This window comes from Echiichthys vipera (assembly GCF_963691815.1).
Source record: "Echiichthys vipera genome assembly, chromosome: 9".
NCBI lineage: Eukaryota > Metazoa > Chordata > Actinopteri > Perciformes > Trachinidae > Echiichthys > Echiichthys vipera.
In genome coordinates this window covers 30,594,866-30,614,828 of record NC_139834.1, presented here as the reverse complement: position 1 = coordinate 30,614,828, position 19,963 = coordinate 30,594,866, and the positions used below count along the sequence as shown (strand labels likewise).

Here is a 19,963-nt window from a genome sequence, read left to right as displayed (position 1 = left end):
TGGCATGTCCTTTTGATAACGATCCCGTGGATGAAGGTGATGCATTACTGCACAGAGAATTAAATATTCGTCGGGAGATGATTATCAGACCGTGCATAGACGTCCTTAATATACTGCAGCCATAATTACAAAATTAATGAAATGGATCTTTTGAGCAAGTTGAATGTATTTGACTTAGTGTTTCCTAAATATAATCCCAGCTTTTCTTGCAATTCATAGGTTCAAAAGAGTGTGCTTTTAGTTGGGTTACCGGTATATAAACTACTCCTATAGGTGGAAACAACAGCCTTCTGATCCAGAATATCATCTATAATGCGAGGGGGTCTATTTCACGGCAGGGGCTGAATACGGCACAACACCGTTTCATGTCACAGTCTATCTCATCCCTCCTTACATTTCCAACATTAACAACCAGTAATGCTCTTATATCACAGCAGATATTGTGTGTTGCGCTGCGTTTTTTTGCAAATGGGAGTTTTTTATACAACATATAAAACAGCCACTTACGGTAATATTTACTTTACCATGTAAAACATGCTCAAAATGAGGCGTCACCATGAGATTGTGCTGATGTTTTACCTGTTTGAACAATGTTTTTATTTTTCATCTTAAGCTGCTGCCAAGTGCGCTTCTCCCCCGCGGGGTTGCACTTAAATGAAATAAACTAATAGGCTCCCACTCAAGCAGTTCCCCCTGTGATATTACTGTGATGCAAAGGACTACATTTAAACTTACGCACTGACCCGCGCCGCAATGTTCTCCCGCACCGTCTCCCTCTCTTTTGCTGCTGCAGCTGTGTTACACTTTCGGCGAAAAACATGCTCAAACTCTCCGTATGAGCGCATTAATATTTCCAATTCCAGTTGTAGCGTAGCCCTTCGCTTCCCCGTTACCATGGTGACTCGTCGAATCCGGGCTCCATCGATGCTGTCTTTTTTTACTTGTGGTGCACGCGCTTAACTCCAGGTTAAACTACTCTGGGTTGATCAACCTAACGCAAATCTGCTGTTCTGGAACTGAAAACTCAGAGTTTTCTATCTCAGAGTAGATCAACTCAGAGTTCAGGGTTAGACTCAGAGTTTTTTGGACCTGCTTTGTGAAACGGACCCCAGGTCAGAGGGTCTGGCTAAGCTCACATGACCTTCCCCTGAATGTCAACTCCAAGAAGCTCGCTTCCCGGTTTATTGGTCCCTTTGAGATCGAAGCAATCATTAACCCCAGTGCTGTTTGCCTCAAACTCCCTGCTTCACTCTTGATTCATCCCACTTTCCACATCTCTTAGCTGAAGCCTGTGTCCACCAGCACGCTTTGCCCGCCTCCCGTCACCCCCTGTCCTGATTTGCCTTTCCCAGGCTCCCCCCATACGGCTGGCAGAAGGAGGATTCATGACAAACTTGCAGCCCAGTTGCTTGAAGCACTCTTGCTTCATCTCCTTCACAGCTTCCAGGAACTCACGTTTCGCACCAATAAAATTGGTTCCTTGGTTGGATCGAAGTTGTCTCACATTTCCACGTACAGCTATGAAGGTCCAAAGTGCATTAATAAAGGCTTCTGTTCTGTCATGTCAGTTAGTTCAATGTGCACAGCACGAGAACACATACAAGTGAACAGCAAACCGTAGCGTTACAGCTCTCTCCGACCCTCCTAGACATAGAATGGACCAAAACAGTCCATCCCACAATAAGTAAAGGGTGGAGTTGTTTCCATGCGTTCATGAGGTAAATCTGACATTTTCTGTTCTTCTGTAGCACGTCTTAATTTTCTACAGTTCACACATTTGTAAATGTAGGACAACACAGTATGATTACGTCCAATTATCCAGATGATGTTTGATCATAGTGCATTCATTGTTATGCCACGCCCTTGGTGGTGCACTTGCTGATAATAATGCTTGATCAGTAAGGTCGTTCTGTTGCTAGACTTTGGCACGACTGCTGGATGCTTGCTGTGAGGATCTAAAGCAGCATGCCCAAGTTGACCTCCCACTCTGAGGATGCCCCGCCCCAAGGATCCAGTCGATGCAGCTTGCTGGTCTTATCCTTAGCTGTGGTCTCCTTCTTAGATTGAAGATTTTGGATTTCCTCTGAGAAGGCTCCCGGTTGGACAATGCAGATTATGGTAAGTTCTGCCTTCTTTCTCTCTTCGAGACTTGTGGCTTCATTGGTTCTGGATACAAACCCTTTCAGCTCTTTGACCCACCGCACAAGCCTGGCGATGGCTTGGTCTAACCTTGTCCAGCTGGAGAATTTAAGGAATCGATCGAGCAGTGAATCTTCTGTTGTTAAAGTCTTGTGTACAAAAGCATTAAGCACTTCGGGATCTTCAACTGCAATTTCTCCCACCTTAATACCTCCGCTGGGAAGCATGTCACACCAGAGAAAGCTTGGATCTGTGAACCAGTTGGAAGCAATAAGCTCTTTTCACTTAAGACCCCGAGATGCGTGGTCTGTGGGATTTTTCTTAAGAGGCCACATATCTCCATTGACTTGGATCTGTACTTTCCTTGATTCTCTGAATGCGATTTGCCACAAATACGTGGAATCTTCTCGCCTCGTTGTTGACATATCCAAGTACGACTCTTGAGTCCATCCAGAAGATTTCCTGGGCTCCTTCTAGCTCCAACTGTTTTCTAAGCAAGTCACTGGTGCGAACAGCAACAACGGCTGTAGTGACCTTCATGGGGGCCACTCAGGCCTTACCCATGACCAGCGAACAGTGGATTTGTCCTGTTGCACTAACTGCTCTCAGGTAAGTGCATTCTCCATATCCAGTGACACTCGCGTCCGAGAAATGATGGAGTTTGTGTCTTTGGACTTTACCAAAGCTTGCTGGGAGACAACATTGCTGAATCTTAACATCCGCTACATTATGTAGGTCCAACAACCAAGATTCCCACTGTGACCGAAGATCATCGGATAGTGGTTCATCCTGTCCGGTTTTCTCTGGACACATCTGCTGGAGAGTTTGCTTCCAGACAAGAATGAAAAGCGCTACAAAGCCAAGTGGGTCGTAGACAGACGCTACTATTGACAGGATGCCTCTTCTAGAAAGCGGGCATTCACTCTGATGCACTACTTAACACCTAGGGCTCTCTCAATCAGTGGCTCACTCATGGCTAAGTCTTGATGGCTTGCTTTTTCAGCACACTCTTCTCTGGGAAGTGATGCAAGTACCTCCTTGCGATTGGAAATTAACTTGTGGATGCGTAGCTTGCCAGCAATGCAGAGCAAAACAAAGGGGGTATCACTTTGATTGTCCAAAAGTGCATATCAGAGAACTACACGGTCTGGGTTACTTGTTGTGGATAACCATACTGGCATAACCAAGGAGGTATGGGTGCTCTTAATATCTTGTACGACCCAGTGGAAAGTTGCCTCACTCAATGTTGCATAAGTTGGTTTAGAAACACATTGAGTCTTTCACACTGTCCTTCGTGTAAGCATGTTGGATGCTTCCTTTTGCATGTGCCGCAGACACTCCTCTTTTCACAGTTCTTTGAAAGGTGTCCTGTTTTCAAACATCCAAAACACATTTTATTTGTCTGCACAAATTTGACTCTTTCTCTAATTGACTTGTCCATGAACCTTCGACATGTATGAATGCTATGGTTTGACTTCTCACAAAATATAAAACCTATAACATCTTAGTTTTCTTGAGAGCTGCTTGCTAGCACCTTTACAGCAATGCTTCGGGTTTTTGGTGTCGTCATCTTTTCAACATCATTAGACTTCAGAGCATGAAGAGGGCTACAGTCTATCTTAGCTTCCCATGCGACAAACTCAACAAACTGACTGAAGCTGGGGGAATGTCTTAGCTTCTTCTTCAATCTCAATTACCCTTCTGTTCCATCTGGCTGTCAACCAATCAGGAAGTCTGGTAAGTATCCTCTGGTTTTCACTACAGTCATCTAGTACTTTTAATCTCAGACATTGCTGCTTCACAGCCTCGACGAAAGTCTGAGATCTCTCTGAGTTCAACACTATCCTTGGGCCCCATTATTGGCAATGAGGTGAACTTATCTCTGAAAGCTTTAGCGATCATGAATGAGCTTCCATATATTTCTTCCAAAACGTCCCGTGCTGGTTGACCTTCTCATTCACTGGAATGTGTTTCCTTCTTATCAGAGTCTGAAAAGACATCTTCTAGTCCTATACCTTAGGGGGTCTCCACTCAAGACATTAGGCTCTGGTACAGGCAGTCTGCTTGCATTGAATGACTCTGCTATTGCACTGGCAAGTGATGTAGTGCTATGCTCTTGATGGACGTTAACAGCTGTCTGCACTCTTGTGGTAGTTTGCGTTAACACAGCAGGTCGTACATGTGCACCAGTTTGTGTTATATGATGCACTGGGTGACTTCTTGATTTAGATGGAGGTTTCTCTTGCCTGGGCTTGCAGTCGTGGAGCAAATCTGATATCTCTTGATCTGAGTCAACTTCTTGTTGATAGACTTGCAGTCTTGCCTTTGCAGCATACATCTTCTTGACTGTCTTTAATCGCTCTGTCTGCATGCGCTTCTCTTCTAAAGCAGCTTCTTGTCATGCAATTCTCTGTCTGTTCTCATTTTCAAGTGATTCAAGCTCTTGTTTCTCACGTTCCATTTCTTGTAAAACTTACAAAGTGGCTTGAGTTGCAGCTAACTCCGCTGCAGCTTCTTGTACCCTCGCAGAGGACAGACCTGAACGTTTTGGGCTTAAGCTTGAACTCTTTATAGACTTCACTCTTTGAGAGTCCACATTAGATCTCTGGGATGCTGCAGATAAAAACACTGAGCCAGTTTCAACTCAGTACGCTTGATCTTTATTAGAATCTTGTCCTTTATCTGTCTCTTCGCTCAGATCCCATTGCAAGATCTTTCTTGTGAGAACATCACATGTGTCTACTCAACGGCGAGTCTCTCCATCAGGTGCCTTATGTTGACATAAGTCTTCATAGGCTTGTTTTACATCTGTTGAAGCATGGTGGACCTTAGTCATGTGGTCTTGCAGTATCTCTTTGGGAAGGGATCCGTCCTCTACTCTTTTAGCCTCCCTGACAAGAGATTTCCATTTCTTGTAAGCAGTTGTGAAACTATTCAACAGCCTTTTAGATTTGTTGCCTTGGAGTTCTTGACACTTTTCAGTTAGTGTTCGGTTTCTCTGACTTCTTCTTGGTCCTTCTTGTGCACCAACCTCACTCTCTTGTAATGAAATTGTGTTTAAATTTGCTTCAATAAGATTTTTAGACTGCTGTTGACTACGTCTACAGCTTCAACATTACCATGATACACAGACATGTTCAGAATTGTTAGAGTTAACTTTACTTGTATTTTTGATTTCGTTACCCTTTAAATGTAACTGAAGCTAGTTAAGTTGACTAGCTTAGCTTGGAGATTACTAGTTAGTATAGCTGTTAAATTGCAATAAAATACAAATTTCAACTAACCTAACCCCTTTAACCTTTAAATTTAACCAACCATATTTTAGTTGGTGTCTTAATTTTTTTAATGTTCTTAATGTTTTCAAAAAATCGCTTTCACAACGCAAATTAACTTATTTCCACTTGCAATGATATTTATCACTTATTCTTAACTTTAACAGTACCAAAGAATGACTCTTTAAATGTCAAAACACTTCAAATGGCAAATAATAAACATTTCTCTTGCAATCAGCTGAGGAATTGTCAAGAAAATGTCCACAAAGTCGACGAATGTCGTAAGAACTAAATAAAACAAATGTTAACAAACAATTAAATTCACATAACACAGAGCGAGTTACGAAGCACAATATAAACAATGATAATACATAAACATACCTCATTGGCCTTAACTTAACGAAGTTAAGGGCACTTTATTCTTCTTCTGTCATCTGCTATTCTTCTTTCATAACAGACTGTCCGCTGCTCACTTCAAGCATGGTGAAGATAAAGTGCATCAATACTAAGCGTCGCAAGAGCACTGACACCGGCGAACTTTGGTTCCGCTACAATAAACAGTTCCTTTTTAAACATAATTACATCTATATGAAATAACACAAATATATTCCCTTATTTAAACCTAAACTAGTTATTATTAATTTAAATTAACTTAAATAATATAACTGACTTTGATGGCAGCTACAATGGTTGTTGGTGCCAGAGGGCTGGTCTGAGTATTTTAGAAACTCCTGATCTATGTGTAAATGTAGCAATGTGTTTCCTACTGTTTCAAAATCTCACTTCACTTTCATGATTTCAAGATTGTTACAGAAATCCCCAAACAAGCTGCCTTATTATTTCAGTTTTTGCATGATTGCATGAAATGTCCTTAAGAATATCTGATTCGATTTTTTTAATTATTAGGCTACAGATCTGATACATGGTATTTTTAGAATCTAAAAGAAATAGAAAAAAACAACTGAACCGAAAACCGTGACCCGAAAAACCGTGATATGAACCGAACAGTGGATTTTGTTCCACCCCGAACCGTTCCAGCCCTAATATATATATATATATATATACACACACACAAGTATAATTTTGAAGTACTTGAGTAATTCCATTTTATGTTCCTTTATACTTCTACACCACTACATTACAGAGGAAATATTGTACTTTTTACTCCACTACATTCTTTTGGTAACTTTAGTTATTTTACAGAGTCAGATTATTATTACAAACTATTATCAACAAATGAATTACCATATATTGTTATAGACACAGCAGTATATAAAGTAAAATATATTCATAATTATACAAAATATGAAATGGCCCATTCTGCATGACTATTTTTACTTTTTGCACTTAAAGTACTTCTTCCACCCCTGTGCATGCATATATATATATATCTAGTAATGTTTTTAGCTGTTCATTTATGAAAATTACATAACACAAATGATAGGTGTATCTTTTTGAACATTTGTGCGTTCAGTCAGTCTGATATTGCCCGTCACCCCTTTTTTCTTTGTTCAATAATAGCGACCAACTCTCCTTTTTACTAATGACATGCTTCACTTCCTCAGTTTCCTTTAGTTCTTGCTGTCTGGACGCTGTTCTTAGTTGTGTGGCACACAAACTCTTTATAGTCTGTAAAACCAAACCTGACGACTAACGAATTCGACAAAATTTTGCTTCCTCCTTCATGGATCAGTGACAGTGCTCCAGAGGGGGGAGGGGGGCTTGAGAGGACAAGCGCCAATGCCATCTGTGTCACAAAGTGTTTGTGATTGATACCACTTGAAGGGGGCAAAAAAAAAAAAACCTGTGCCTGGCCTGGATAATATAGGCTAAAAATCCCTTCGAGACCGCTCAACCAGTCCGAGACAGAGAGACACAAGACCGAGACCAAAGTCTGTTGAGGACCGTGACAAGACCTAGACCACAAAAAGGTGGTCTCGAGACCAGGACCAAGATCGACTTGCTGCCCGGGGCCACTTATCCCATTAGCAGATTGTATAAAATGTGTCTGCACTTGAAAAGGAGTCCATTGAGCAGTACATCAGTGATTCCCTCAAGTCTGGTATCATTCGACCATCCTCCTCTCCCCTAGGAGCTGTTTTTTTTTCTTTTTGTCTTAGAAAGATAAGTCCCTTAGACCTTGTTTTTATTACTGTGGCCTAAATAACATCCCCATCAAGAATAAATATCCTATGCCCCTAATCAATTTTGCCTTTGAACCCCTACATGGTGCCACCGTTTTCTCCAAACTGGACCTCCACAATACTTACAATCAAGTACCTGGTCATGCCCTTTGGTCTCACAAATGCTCCAGTGGTTTTCAAGGCCATGGTAAACGATGTGCTCAGAGACTTGCTTAATTGCTCTTTATCTACCTAGAGGACATCCTGATTTTCTCTAAGGACTTCTCCAAACACATCAGTCATGTATGCCAGGTTTAAAACTCCTGTCAGACAACAAGTTAAAGCGGAGAAGTTCAAGTTCCATTTCTTGTCTGTGACATTCCTGGCATACATAGTGGAGAGCGGGAAGGTGAACGCATCCAGCCAAGGTTCAAGCGGTTACTGAATGGCCTACTCCTTCCTCCAGGAAACAGTTGCAGCATGTTTTTAGGACTTTCACTGCAGGTTCATTTGTAATTATAGTCAAGTGGTGGCCCCTATGAATAAATTAACCTCTTCCTCTAGAGGAGCTATCCTTTCTCAATGCTCTGTGAGCATATCTTCTTTAGAAAACTTTCCCCAGCAGAAAGGGATTAGCACTTGGAAAATTGGGAACTGCTTGCCGTCAAGTTGGCCTTGGAGGATTGGAGACATTGGTTGGAGGGGGCGGAGACTCCGTTTGTGGTTTGGACCAACCACAAGAACCTGTCCTACATTCAAACGGCTAAGCGTCTGAACTCTCGTCAAGCCTGGTGGGCGTTGTTCTTTGGTCGTTTCAACTTCTCCCTCACTTATCGTCCAGGCAGCAAGGACGTCAACTGTCATGATGGCTTCATGGCAGCCCTCCTCTTCCTTCTGTTTCTGTGTTTGTTTTCCTGTTTGTTTTCCTACATGTTTCTGGGGGCGTGACAATCTCACCTCATCTCAACTGATCATCTCCGCTCCAGTTTAAGTAGACCGGCCTGAGACTCATTTGTCGCCGGATCGTTTCATCAGTCATGGTATTGAACTGCGCATCAGATTTCTTGCTGTCTCATGTTTCAATTATTAATTATCAATGAACATTTATACAGACTAAACTATTATAAAAAAAACTCAAATTTAAAATTACATGAATATTTACAGTAGTGAAATATATACAAGACCAAAGATTGTCTGGGGTTGGTGTCAAGATCCAGTTCTGTCAGTATTCTCCTCTCTTCCTTTTTGTGTGTTTTTGTCTCCCTCTGTCCGTCTATCCCTGCTTGTGTATGTGTGTTCATGTTTGCCTAGGTCTGGTAGGCGTTCCCCCCAAGCTGCAGCCGGTTACGCTGATCACCTGTACCACTACAAATACCTTGAGCTGACAGGCATGCAGCGCCGGACCGTTGTAGACCCTTAACTGGTAAAACTATTCCCCCCGGATTGGCATCCCTTTTCTCGTTGTGGTTATGATGCTCCCCGTGGTTAAGTATACTAATCGTGTTTGTTCTTTGTTTCTCCGTAGCTTCCTGTGTTCCCGTTTCCCGTCCGTCTCCCTGATCTTCTGTCGTCTCCTCGTTCCTGCTTTTCCCGTGATCGTCTTGTTAGTTATATTACCTGTTTTTCTCTGTAGTGTTTTGCGTTTGTCTGTTGTTGTTATTATTAAATGTTTTATTTGTACTTTTACTTCGTGTCCGTGTCTGCATTGGGTCCACCATTTTTGTGTTATCTCTGAACCGTTCATGACAGTTGGTTCTGAATACAGAGAAGAGGTGACAGGCTCTCCAAGGGATGCATTGTATAGTTTAATGAGGACATCCAGGAAAGATTTTTCTGTGGCGCTCTGTGGTGCATCTGGGTGCGAGGAGTCTTCTGCTGAAAGTGCTCCTCTGCTGGGGCAGTGTGTCTTAGAGAGGGTGGGAGACATTGTCAAGGATAGACCGGAGCCTGGACAGCATCCTCCTCTCTGCCACGGTCGTCAAGGTGCCCCCTCGCTTTTATCCCCCTTTCCAATGCAGCCAACTATTGCTGAGTCATCAGAAAACTTCTGAAGGAAGTCTGAGGTGAAGAGGGTGAAGAGGGTGAAGAGGAAGGGAGAGAGAACAGTCCCCTGTGGGGCCTCAGCATTGCTGACCACCCTGTCAGTCCCACAGTAGAGTATGCGTACACACTGTGGTCTGCCCATCAGGTAATCCACAATCCAGGACACAATGGGGGCCTTCACCTGCATCGCAACCATCTTCTTACCCAGTAGACCCGGACGGAAGGTGTTGAATGCACTAGAGAAGTCAAAGAACATGACTCTCAAAGTGCATGCAGGCTTGTCCAGATGACTGTAGACTCTGTTCAGCAGACTCTGATGCAGTCCTAAAACTCCCAGGCGGGGCTGGTAAGCAAACTGTAGTGGATCAGTGAAGGGCCTGACCATAGGCCTTAGCTTATGGTGAGAAGACTCACCAGGTCAGGAGTGAAGGACACTGTAGAGATGAGCCTGTGAATGTTCTCATTCGTCCAGGTCATCGTTATCCTCAAAGCAATTTCAGTCAAAAACAACTGGAATGGTTGTTTGTCTAGGAAGACGTTTCACCTCTCATCCAAGAGGCTTCATCAGTTCATGTACGCATCTGACCAGGCTGGGACTGGTCCAACTAACTGGTGTGGAGATCCAGGTATTTAACCTCTCACAAGGCTGATGATGTCACTGACACCCTTTGTGCTCCAAGTGCCCACGCCCGTCGTTGGAGTGACAGTCGTTGGTGGGCAGTTGGTTTCGACTTCGTTAGTGCTCTATTGAGTCTGAACGACAGTCGTTGGGGTCACCCGGGCCATGTGTGAACAGTTGTCCTTTGAGGTTAGATTGTTGAATCTCCTGGGAAGGGATGAAAGGGCGGCATTGTAAATTGGAGATAAGTGATGTCTCAGACCCCCTCCTCTGTTTAGCGATGGTTTCTCCACTTTTACATAGATGGCTTCTTTAACTCCTCTTTCAAACCATCTGTCCTCTCTGTCCAAGATTTGGACATTGCTGTCATCAAAGGAGTGGGCTTTCTCCTTGAGGTGTAAGTGGACAGCCGAGTCCAGGCCTGAGGAGTTAGCTCTCCTGTGTTGGGCCATGCGGTTGTTTTGTTTCTCCAATGTAAAGATCTTTGCATTCCTCGTTGCATTGGACAGCATAAACCAGGTTGCTTTTGTGGTGGTGTGGTGTTCTGTCCTTCGGATGTACTAGTCTCTGTCTGAGTGTGTTACCGGGTTTGAAATACACAGGGATGCAGTGTTTGTTAAAAATCCTCCTGAGTTTCTCCGATACCCCAGCCACATATGGGATGACTATGTTGTTTCTCCTGTTATCTTTTTCTTTCTCAACCACTTTGGTTTTCTTTCTGGAGGCAGCTGCCGTTTTAACAAAGGTCCAGCTGGGGTAGCCACAAGTTGTGAGAGCGCCTCTCAGGTGCTTGCGTTCTTCCCCTTGAGCTTGTGAGCTAGTGGGCACGTTATCAGCTCTATGCTGCAGTGTTCTGATAACGCCAAGCTTGTGTTCCAAAGGGTGGTGAGAGTCAAAAAGTAGATATTGATCCGTGTGAGTGGGTTTTCTGTATACCCCTAGGTGGAGGCTCCTGTCATTCTCCATATGGACGTCACAGTCCAAAAAGGGCAAGCTGTTGTCCTTAACTTCCTCTCTGGTGAACTTGATGTTTCTGTCCACTGAGTTGATGTGTTCAGTAAAAGTTTGCACCTCTTTGGATTTGATCTTAACCCATGTGTCGTCCACATATCTGAACCAATGGCTTGGCGTTACTCCTTTAAAGGAGTTCAAAGCCTTGTCCTCTACCTCCTCCATGTACAGATTTGCCACAATAGGGGATACTGGTGAACCCATGGCACAGCCGTGTTTCTGTCTGTAAAAAATGCCATTAAACTGGAAATATGTGGTATTCAGGCACAAATCCAGAAGTTGGCAAATGTGGTCTGGTTTGAGATTTGAGGGGCAGACAAGGGGTCTGTAAGGAGGAGGAGGGGGAGGTAAAGTGGTATTAGTTGAGGGCATTAGTTGAGCATTGCTAACAAAACATCCATAAGTTAACTGAATAAACACAGTCACACATACTCATCATTAAACATCAGTTGTAACAAAGTTACAGTTCTGTGCTTAGCGGTTCATAAAGTCTCATAACGTAAATTTAGTTACCAGTCCCTAGAAAGACGAAGTTGCGTTGGGGTTGCTCTTAAGACAAGTTTGTCAGAAAGTATTTCCTGTTTTGCCTTCAAACACAAGAGAAAATTAGTTCTCTGTGACCAGTCATTAGTAGGGAAATGTCCAAAAGAAGCTGAAGATGAGATCCAGCAGAAGAGAGAGAGGAAGTGGCTTTTCTCCAGTTTTATAGACATGGCGATGTCATCAGCCAGAATGTCAGGTCAGCCAATGGACTGAGAGTTTTAGGTCCCTTGGAAGGTTTTTCACCTGGGTGTGAGAACGGTGTGGGGGAGGGGTTGGCCTTTTTGTCAGCCATCTTCCCTTTGTTTCTGACTAGGGCCTAGTAAGACTAGTCTGAACCAAACTGAAAGTTTACATTAATCCAGAAATGAACAATTATCTGTGGAATGTCGATTGAACCTACAAAGTCCAGTATGAACAGCAGGAGTTATCACAGGTGGAAAAACCAGGAGGGCATGGTCTAATTCTTTCTGTCTCAATGAAATATTGCCTTCAGCAAGCCTGGATAGGTCTGTACGATGGCCTGGACACCTGGAGGTGGTCACTGTCAGACACAAGTTTCTCCAGAGTTGGGGAGACGGAGTGCAGACCATGGTATCCTGGAGAACCGAATTATGCAAACAGCAATGAACACTGCACAATATTCGATAGTAATGGACATTGGTACGATTCCATCTGTTTCGCACGATACAAGGCACTCTGCATGGATGTCAGAGGTGAGAATTTGAATTTGTTTAACTCAAGTTTTCCTTCTCTGCTTCTCTTTGCCTCTTGGTTCTTATTATTTGGGCCTATGGATCATTCAATCAGTCCAACTTTATTAGTATAGCACCTTTCATACAGGTTAGTGCAACTCAAAGTGCTTTACAGGTGACTGACAGGAAATAAGAAGACGGCATGAATGAAAACAGTCAAAGGGCTCAGTGTGTCATCAGCATCACTTTGGAAAGAGATGCAGGGTCTCCTGACCATACCAGCAGGGGCTGACAGATACAGACTGGACACTTGCATGTTCATCTTCACACAGCTTCAAATACAAATAAAACGTGTTTGATGAATCTGAGAAAAATGTTCAAATGTTTTAAAAAAATATAATTTTTGTGTCTATTATTGGCAGATTTTTATTCAATGTGAAAAATTATAGTTATCAATGTATTTCCTTTATTAAGGTGACAATAACTTTCATTTTCTTTATTTTTTTTTACAGATTCATACATTTATTGATGTGATTCTTTACATCTCAATGTAATAAAGGCATGAAAACAGATATGTGGATGTGAAGCTTTATGTTCCTCAACATTTTCAGGATCAACTGGGACATTTGTACTCACCAACGTCTCAATGAATTGGACTCAAGCCCAGAGCTACTGCAGAAAACACCACACAGACCTGGTCAGTGTGAGAAACGAGACAGAGAACCAGAAGGTCCAGAGGCTGATACCAGCAGGAGAGAGAGTCTGGAACGGCCTCTTCAGAGACTCCTGGAAGTGGTCGGATGGAAGTCACTCCTCCTTTAGAGCCTGGAAAACTGGGCAGCCTACTGGTTACTCTGACTCTTGTGCGGCTGCAGATTTTAGCAACTCTGGAAAATGGTCGGATGAGAATTGTGGCTCCAAGAAAGCGTCAATTTGCTACAGTCCAGGTGAGTGCTGAGCCATGATTCAAATGTATTAAGATTCAGGTTTTGCTTGAACATCAAATAAGAATATAACAAAACAATAGAAAACATCAAGTTGTTTAGAAGGTTAGCATGCAGTGGTGATCAGCTGCAGATGATACCTTTGTTTTGACTTAATGAAAATATGCAAGTTATATTATATAATTATGTTTTTTCCAACACAACACAAGCTGCAACAAAACAGGTGATCAGACTGAAAGTGAAATCCTCTGTGGCTCTCAATGACCCTGCTGTGATGGAGGACATGTTGAATCAGGTAAATCATATTTTCTACTTTTATGCAAAAACAGAAGGACCCTATGATTCTTAAAAGCAAATGAGAATCAGATTATTGATCGTCAGAAAGGGAATTCATGTTTCAGCAGAGCAAGAAACAGTAAGGAGGAAACTGATAAAGAGCTGTTTAAAATAATCAATAGAGCAAATTCACATTCAAAAGCTAAATACATATACACAGACTATATTCACATTCACATGTGTGCAGAAGTAAAGTGTCTCAAGCTGCTCCGCAGGCTTTGAGGGACAATTGTGACTCATTATAAATCAACACTCATTCAGCCCCTGGCCTAACACCCCTCTGTGTCGGATGTTCCACAAATTAATATCAAGTCTGTCAGACTAATTCATACTCTGTTCATCATAGGCTGAAGCTGCGCACCTCTGCAGTTAGGTAACCACCTCAAAAAGACACACACAATTCATACTCTATTCATGAAAGGTTGCACATCTCTGCAGTTAAGTCACTACCTCAAAAACACACATGCTGGGCGTCTGGTGGCGCAGTGGTTAGAGCATTCGCCCCCATTTCCTGTCTGTCATATATAATAAAGGTTGAAAAACTGCCAAAAAATATTAATTAAAAGAAACACACACATACCTTCGCGACCCTCTACCCACGGTGACACACACACAATGCAAAGCCCATAAGCAGAGTAACTTTAAGAAGAGCAGGGTATGGCCACTTATTTCTGATTATCAAACCAATGTTTGTCTGTAAGCATTTAGTTCATTGCGGAGAGCTGTAGTATGTCAACGTCTCACACTGGGCACCAATAAATGTAGGGGAAATACTAAAGGGGTAAATTAATCATTTAATCATCTTACTAATCTTCTTAATTATTAACTAGGAAAATGTACAAATCAAATTCAGCAATGTGAGAAAAACTGGGGCATGTAGTATATGAGTGGAATTTAAATAACAAAGCAGAATGTTATATCTCTGTGTGAGTGATAATGTGGAGGAGTTTTGTGTCTTAGCTCAAACAGAAGCTGAAGGACCAGGGCCTGAAAGATGCCCTCAAGCTGAGCTGGAAGAAGCAGCCGGATGGAAAAGTCTTCCACAAGAAAGGAGAGGTCAAAGAAAAAGAAGAAGCATATAGATGATGAGTTCAACTACTGTGCCTATTTTCATCAGACAAAAGTGTGCGTCTATCCTCAGAGTCCTCATGTAATGGGCCAGAATAGAGTCGCTACAATCAGCTTATTAATCAATTAGTCGCAACTATTTTGATCCTTTGTCATTTCTTGATTCCAACTTCTCCAACATGAAGATTTGATGCTTTTCTTTGTCATATATGGTCATAAACTTATATTAACTCACATTTAAATTTATATATTTGGGTTTTAGACTGTTGGGGTGTGGGAATTTTTAATTACTTTATTACATTGTATAGAGATGATCCTGTAAGATGAGATAATATACTCCAGGATGAGATAAAATAAGCTATATCAGATAAATACTTCATAATAAATTTTGATTGGATGCAATTCCAATGAAAACAGCACACACACAAAATTAGCTACAATGTTTTGAGGAATCTTTAAAATTTATTTTCATGATGAATACATGTCTTTCTTCACTTGAGGGTAATATTGCAACCAAAATAAACGTGCATCTTCCAGGGAAAAATGTAAAAATATTTCCAGGTTCCAGCTTCTTAAATGTAAAGATTTGATGTGTGTCTTTTTCATATATGGTCCTGAACTTACATTTACTCAAATTTAAACTTGTTTCTTTGGATCTTAAACTTTTGGGTTGTGGGAAAATTTAATGTTTCATCATTTTGTGACATTTTATAGAGTAAATACTTTAAGATAAGATAAAAATATATAAAAGATAAAAAAATATACTTTAAGATAAGCTAAGATACCTTTGTCACATTCACCCATTCACACTGATGTGGACATTTACATACCATCTAATTCAATTAAATTCAATTGTATTTATAGTGCCAAATCATAACAAAAGTTATCTCAGGACACTTTGCGAACTAAGTGACCACACTCTATGATAAACATAGACCCAACAATTCCCCCGTAGAGTACGGTGGCAACGAAAACCTTCCCTATTACAGGCAGGAACGTCAGACAGACCCAGCTCTGTGGAGGACGGCCATCTGTCTTGTTAGGGAGGAATAAAAGGAGAGAGAAAGAGAGAAAAGACGGACAGATGGACAGAGAAAGACAAAGACAGACGCAAAGACAGAGACAGACACACTTTCAGTAACTATAAAAATATCTATAGTAATGTGAATATGACTTATATGTTATGGCAGTTAATACAGCATAATAGTAGAAACAAGCACAGCTAGGGTTATAGATTATAGTGGTAGCAGGAAGCATCATGCAGGACCATGGCAGCAGGCACCACCACGATCAGCAGAGACCTGCGAGACGACAAAGCACAAACCATTCACACCACATTTACACACCCATGTACAGCACGGGAAGCAGTCCAGGGTTCAGTGTCTTGCCCAAGGACACTTTGACATGCGGACCGCGGGAACAGGGGATCGAACCGCCGATCTCTTGAATGGAGGACAACCCACTCCGTCACTGAGCCACAGCCGCCTCTAAAGAGAAAGAAAAGTGTCAGTGAACAATGCCATAATTACATTTTTTTTTTAACTTGCAAGAGTACATTTTGATACAAATTGTTAATCATGAAATAAATATAATATGAAAATACATTCAAAATTAATAAAGGAGTTGTCTGGGGATGAAATGTTAAATTTCGAGCTAAAACAATTAGTAATTTGTTTGATTGGCTAAAAGTGAATTGAAATAGGGGAGAACGGGGTCAGTTGGACCTTTGTATCGACAAAGTAATTAATTATTGACTACTTGAATAATGAAAATAATTTGATCCCTGAACAGATGGAAATTTTAGAGCCTTACCCAAATTTGAAAGACACAATCTTGTTTAATGTACAAGAGGTGCATTTGGCCTCACCAGGACGGTTGGGACACCTTGTTCTGCGCTAAAAGAAATATCATTTAGACTTGAAAAATGTCCAAATTTGAACACCATATATTTACAAAGTCAACTGCTCACATCTATTTGGGGAAAAGAATACACTAACTAAATTTATAATAATTTCATAAATTACTGAGATATGGAGTTTGTGCCTTCTGAGTAAACATTCACTCAGTGACTTCACAGTAGGTCTTAGTCAATTAGGAAAGCATTTAAAATTTGCCTGCTTTTTATTTATTTGATTTGCTAAAATAATTATATTATATTAAAGACTGGCATTTATTTATTCAATAAATGCCAGCATATTAATTATCAACTGGCTTTACCTATAAAGGGTATAGTTGAGGAGCCAATAGCCGCACACAATTAGGCAGGTTCAGTTGGTAATGAACTTTATTCAACCAAGGGGGGCAGGCGAAAGGAGAGTCGAGGCAGGGAGTCAAGGAGCCGTTGCAGGGACTCACCAAACAGCTCAGGAGAGAGGCAGACGGAAACCAGGAGGGACTGGACACAGGTTGTGGTCAGGGACAGAAGGCTGAGGTGATATTCAGGAAGACGACTCGACAGGATGGTCAGGGGCAGGCAGGGTAGAAACCGTGTAGGCAGTCAGGAAAGGGCTGGAAAATAACAACATGGCTGGAGTCACAAAAAAATGATTTAAGGTGCTTTTATTTACAAAAAAATAGTGCTAACAAAAGTTAAAACAACAAAATTAAACGTATAAATGGCAAAAGTTAATGAGGTTTTTCTTTTACTTCACCTGCCTGCATTTCAGCCACCATCAGACGAAGAGAGACCCAGCTTTGGTGGCCTGAGGCTTTTATATGCTAAGCCCTCCTCCTAGATCAACCAACGGCTGATTAAATCAATTATATTCTTGTTCGCTTACCAGCCCCGCCTTGGAGTCAGGCAATAGTTGGCTGCATTGGAAAGAGGGATGAAAGTGAATACAGGACTGTTGTGGGCAACTTTGTCACTGAGCTGAATCATCTGCAGCTCAACGTGACTAAAACAAAGGAGCTCATAGTGAATCTGAGGAGGGTGAAAACACCTGTTATCCCTGTCTCCATCCAGGGGGTCCCTGAAGACACTGTAGAGGAGTATAAGTACCTGGGGGTGTACCTAATAATACGTTGAACTGGACTAAAAACACAGAGGATGTCAAAAAGGGCCAAAGTCGACTCTTCTTCCTGAGGAGGCTGAGGTCCTTTAACATCTGTGTCCCTCTGATGTGGTGCGTGCACTCACCGTGGTGGGAAACCGTGGGATTCCCTTTACCATGGGCAAGCTCAATGCAACAGGTGAGGAGAGTTGAGCTGATGAGGGGGGCATGTGTAAAAGAAATTCTCTGGAGTCCTCAGTGTTTCTCAAATCATGTCTTTACTAAATACTGCATGCATACAGGAGAGACATCCTACCAACAGCCGGGTCTCCAATAATCTCTGCCTGTCTCCAAATCTCTTCAGCAGATATACACCCACATCAAAGCATCTTACAAACACAAGGACATCAAAGTAACAAAAACACCCTACCCAATGTTTATGACCCCAGTGGATGTTATCAGTGTTTTACGACCACCGAATGTCACCATTTGCAAACCCCCTGTGACTCCTTCTCCACAATCCCCAGCACTCATTCACAGCTTGAATGTTTATGTTAATCAACATACCGGGATTTACATCATAGATAAATAAAGAGTTACAAAAAAAAGTTAGGTCAATCTTTGGTTATTTCTCACACGTGGCAGGCAGGCAGGTGAGTAGAAGCAGGGGGCCAGTGCAGTACTGGGAGGTGAGGTGATGAAGAGAGGGCAGACGGTGAAAGAACCCCAACAGGCAGGAACATTGAACAGCCCCAGCACTATGGAGGTTGGCCATCTGTCTTGACCAGTTGGGGAAGAAGAAAAGCAAAGAGAAGGAGAGAAAAGACAGACAGATGGACAGAGAGAGTCAAAGACAGACAGAGAGATAGTACCAGAGATGCAAGCAACCACAAAAGTGACAGTAACTATAATAATATCCATAGTAATCAAATTAGGACTTATATGTTATGGCAGTGAATATGGTAGAATAGCAGAAGCAAGCACAGCTAAGGTGATAGAATATGACAATGATAATAGTTATAATGGTAAATATGATCAATGATGAGTAGTGGTAATAACAGCAGTGATGCAATGAGATGTACTGTATAACTGAAGATGTTTTTATTGCTACAAATTTACACATTATAAAACTAATTAAAGCTGCAAGCAGCAATGAACGGGCCTTCGCACCAGGTGCATCTCGGGGAGGTGGCTAGTCGCCAGCGGTCGCAGCAGTGTGCTTTAGATATTGAGAATTTCATGTAAATCTGATTCATTATGTCATATAAGTCTGATTTCCTTTTGCCAGTAGGTGGCGCTGTGTCTGTTAGTCAATATTGGCATGTAGTTTTCCTCAGGCCTCGGCTCTAATCGTCTCTGGGAAATGTGGTTCAGTTTGGATAATTTATGCTAAAGTTAGAGTGACTTCCTGTTTTTGGCGGGTGTCACAAAATGGCGGCCATGCCATTACCCAACATACATCATGTTTCCCTACATCAGGTGAGGACCCCACAATGTAAGTTTCATCTAGATCAGTTGATATTTGTCATTTTCCCTGTTGCCAGTAGGGGCGCTATGCTTATGACTAAATATTGAGATTCAGATGTGTTCAGGCCTGGACTGTTATGAATCATGAGAAATTTGGGGCATATTGGACAATGTATGTTGAAGTTACAACCACTTCCTGTTTCACTGCGAAGGATGGTCGCCACAACGAAAGAATTTCATGAAAAGCCAAAAGCTACATGATCTTGCATCATGAAGGTCTTAAGTCTGTGATGACCGGATTTGAGGTGGATTTGTCCAACCAGCTAGGACCAGGTCATCAAAATATATACAATGTAACTTCCTGTCGCCAGTAGGGGGCGCTATTACGGGGATTTTAAATTGTCCTTCATATGTGTTAAGGGCGGGCCTCTTACCTGGTGTGCAGTTTCAGCAGTGTCTTTGGACATTGTCGTTGGAGTCACAAGAAGCCATTTGTGAACAGTTGTTCTTTGAGGTGAGATTGATAATCTCCTGGGAAGGGATGAACGGGCAGCATTGTAAATTGGAGATAAGTGGTGTCTCAGACCTCCTCCTCTGTTTAGCGATGGTTTCTCTACTTTGCATGGATGGCTTCTTTGACTCCTGTTTCAAACCACCTGTTGTCTCTGTCCAAGATGTGGACATTGTTGTCATCAAAGGAGTGGGCTTTCTCC

The 19,963-nt window shown here is 42.0% G+C and overlaps 1 protein-coding gene across 1 annotated transcript in view; it reads left to right on the top strand.

Annotated features, from left to right (window-relative positions):
- Positions 1-2,677: 2,677 nt before the first annotated feature.
- Positions 2,678-19,963, top strand: part of ccdc135 (coiled-coil domain containing 135) — a gene marked incomplete at both ends in the record, with an annotated part of 55,119 nt that continues 37,833 nt past the window's right edge. Inside the window, 3 exons of the mRNA XM_083919317.1 lie at positions 2,678-2,748; positions 13,054-13,237; positions 14,683-14,778. Of these exons, the coding sequence (XP_083775443.1) occupies positions 2,678-2,748; positions 13,054-13,237; positions 14,683-14,778 (351 nt within the window). The remainder of the gene's footprint in view (positions 2,749-13,053; positions 13,238-14,682; positions 14,779-19,963) is intronic.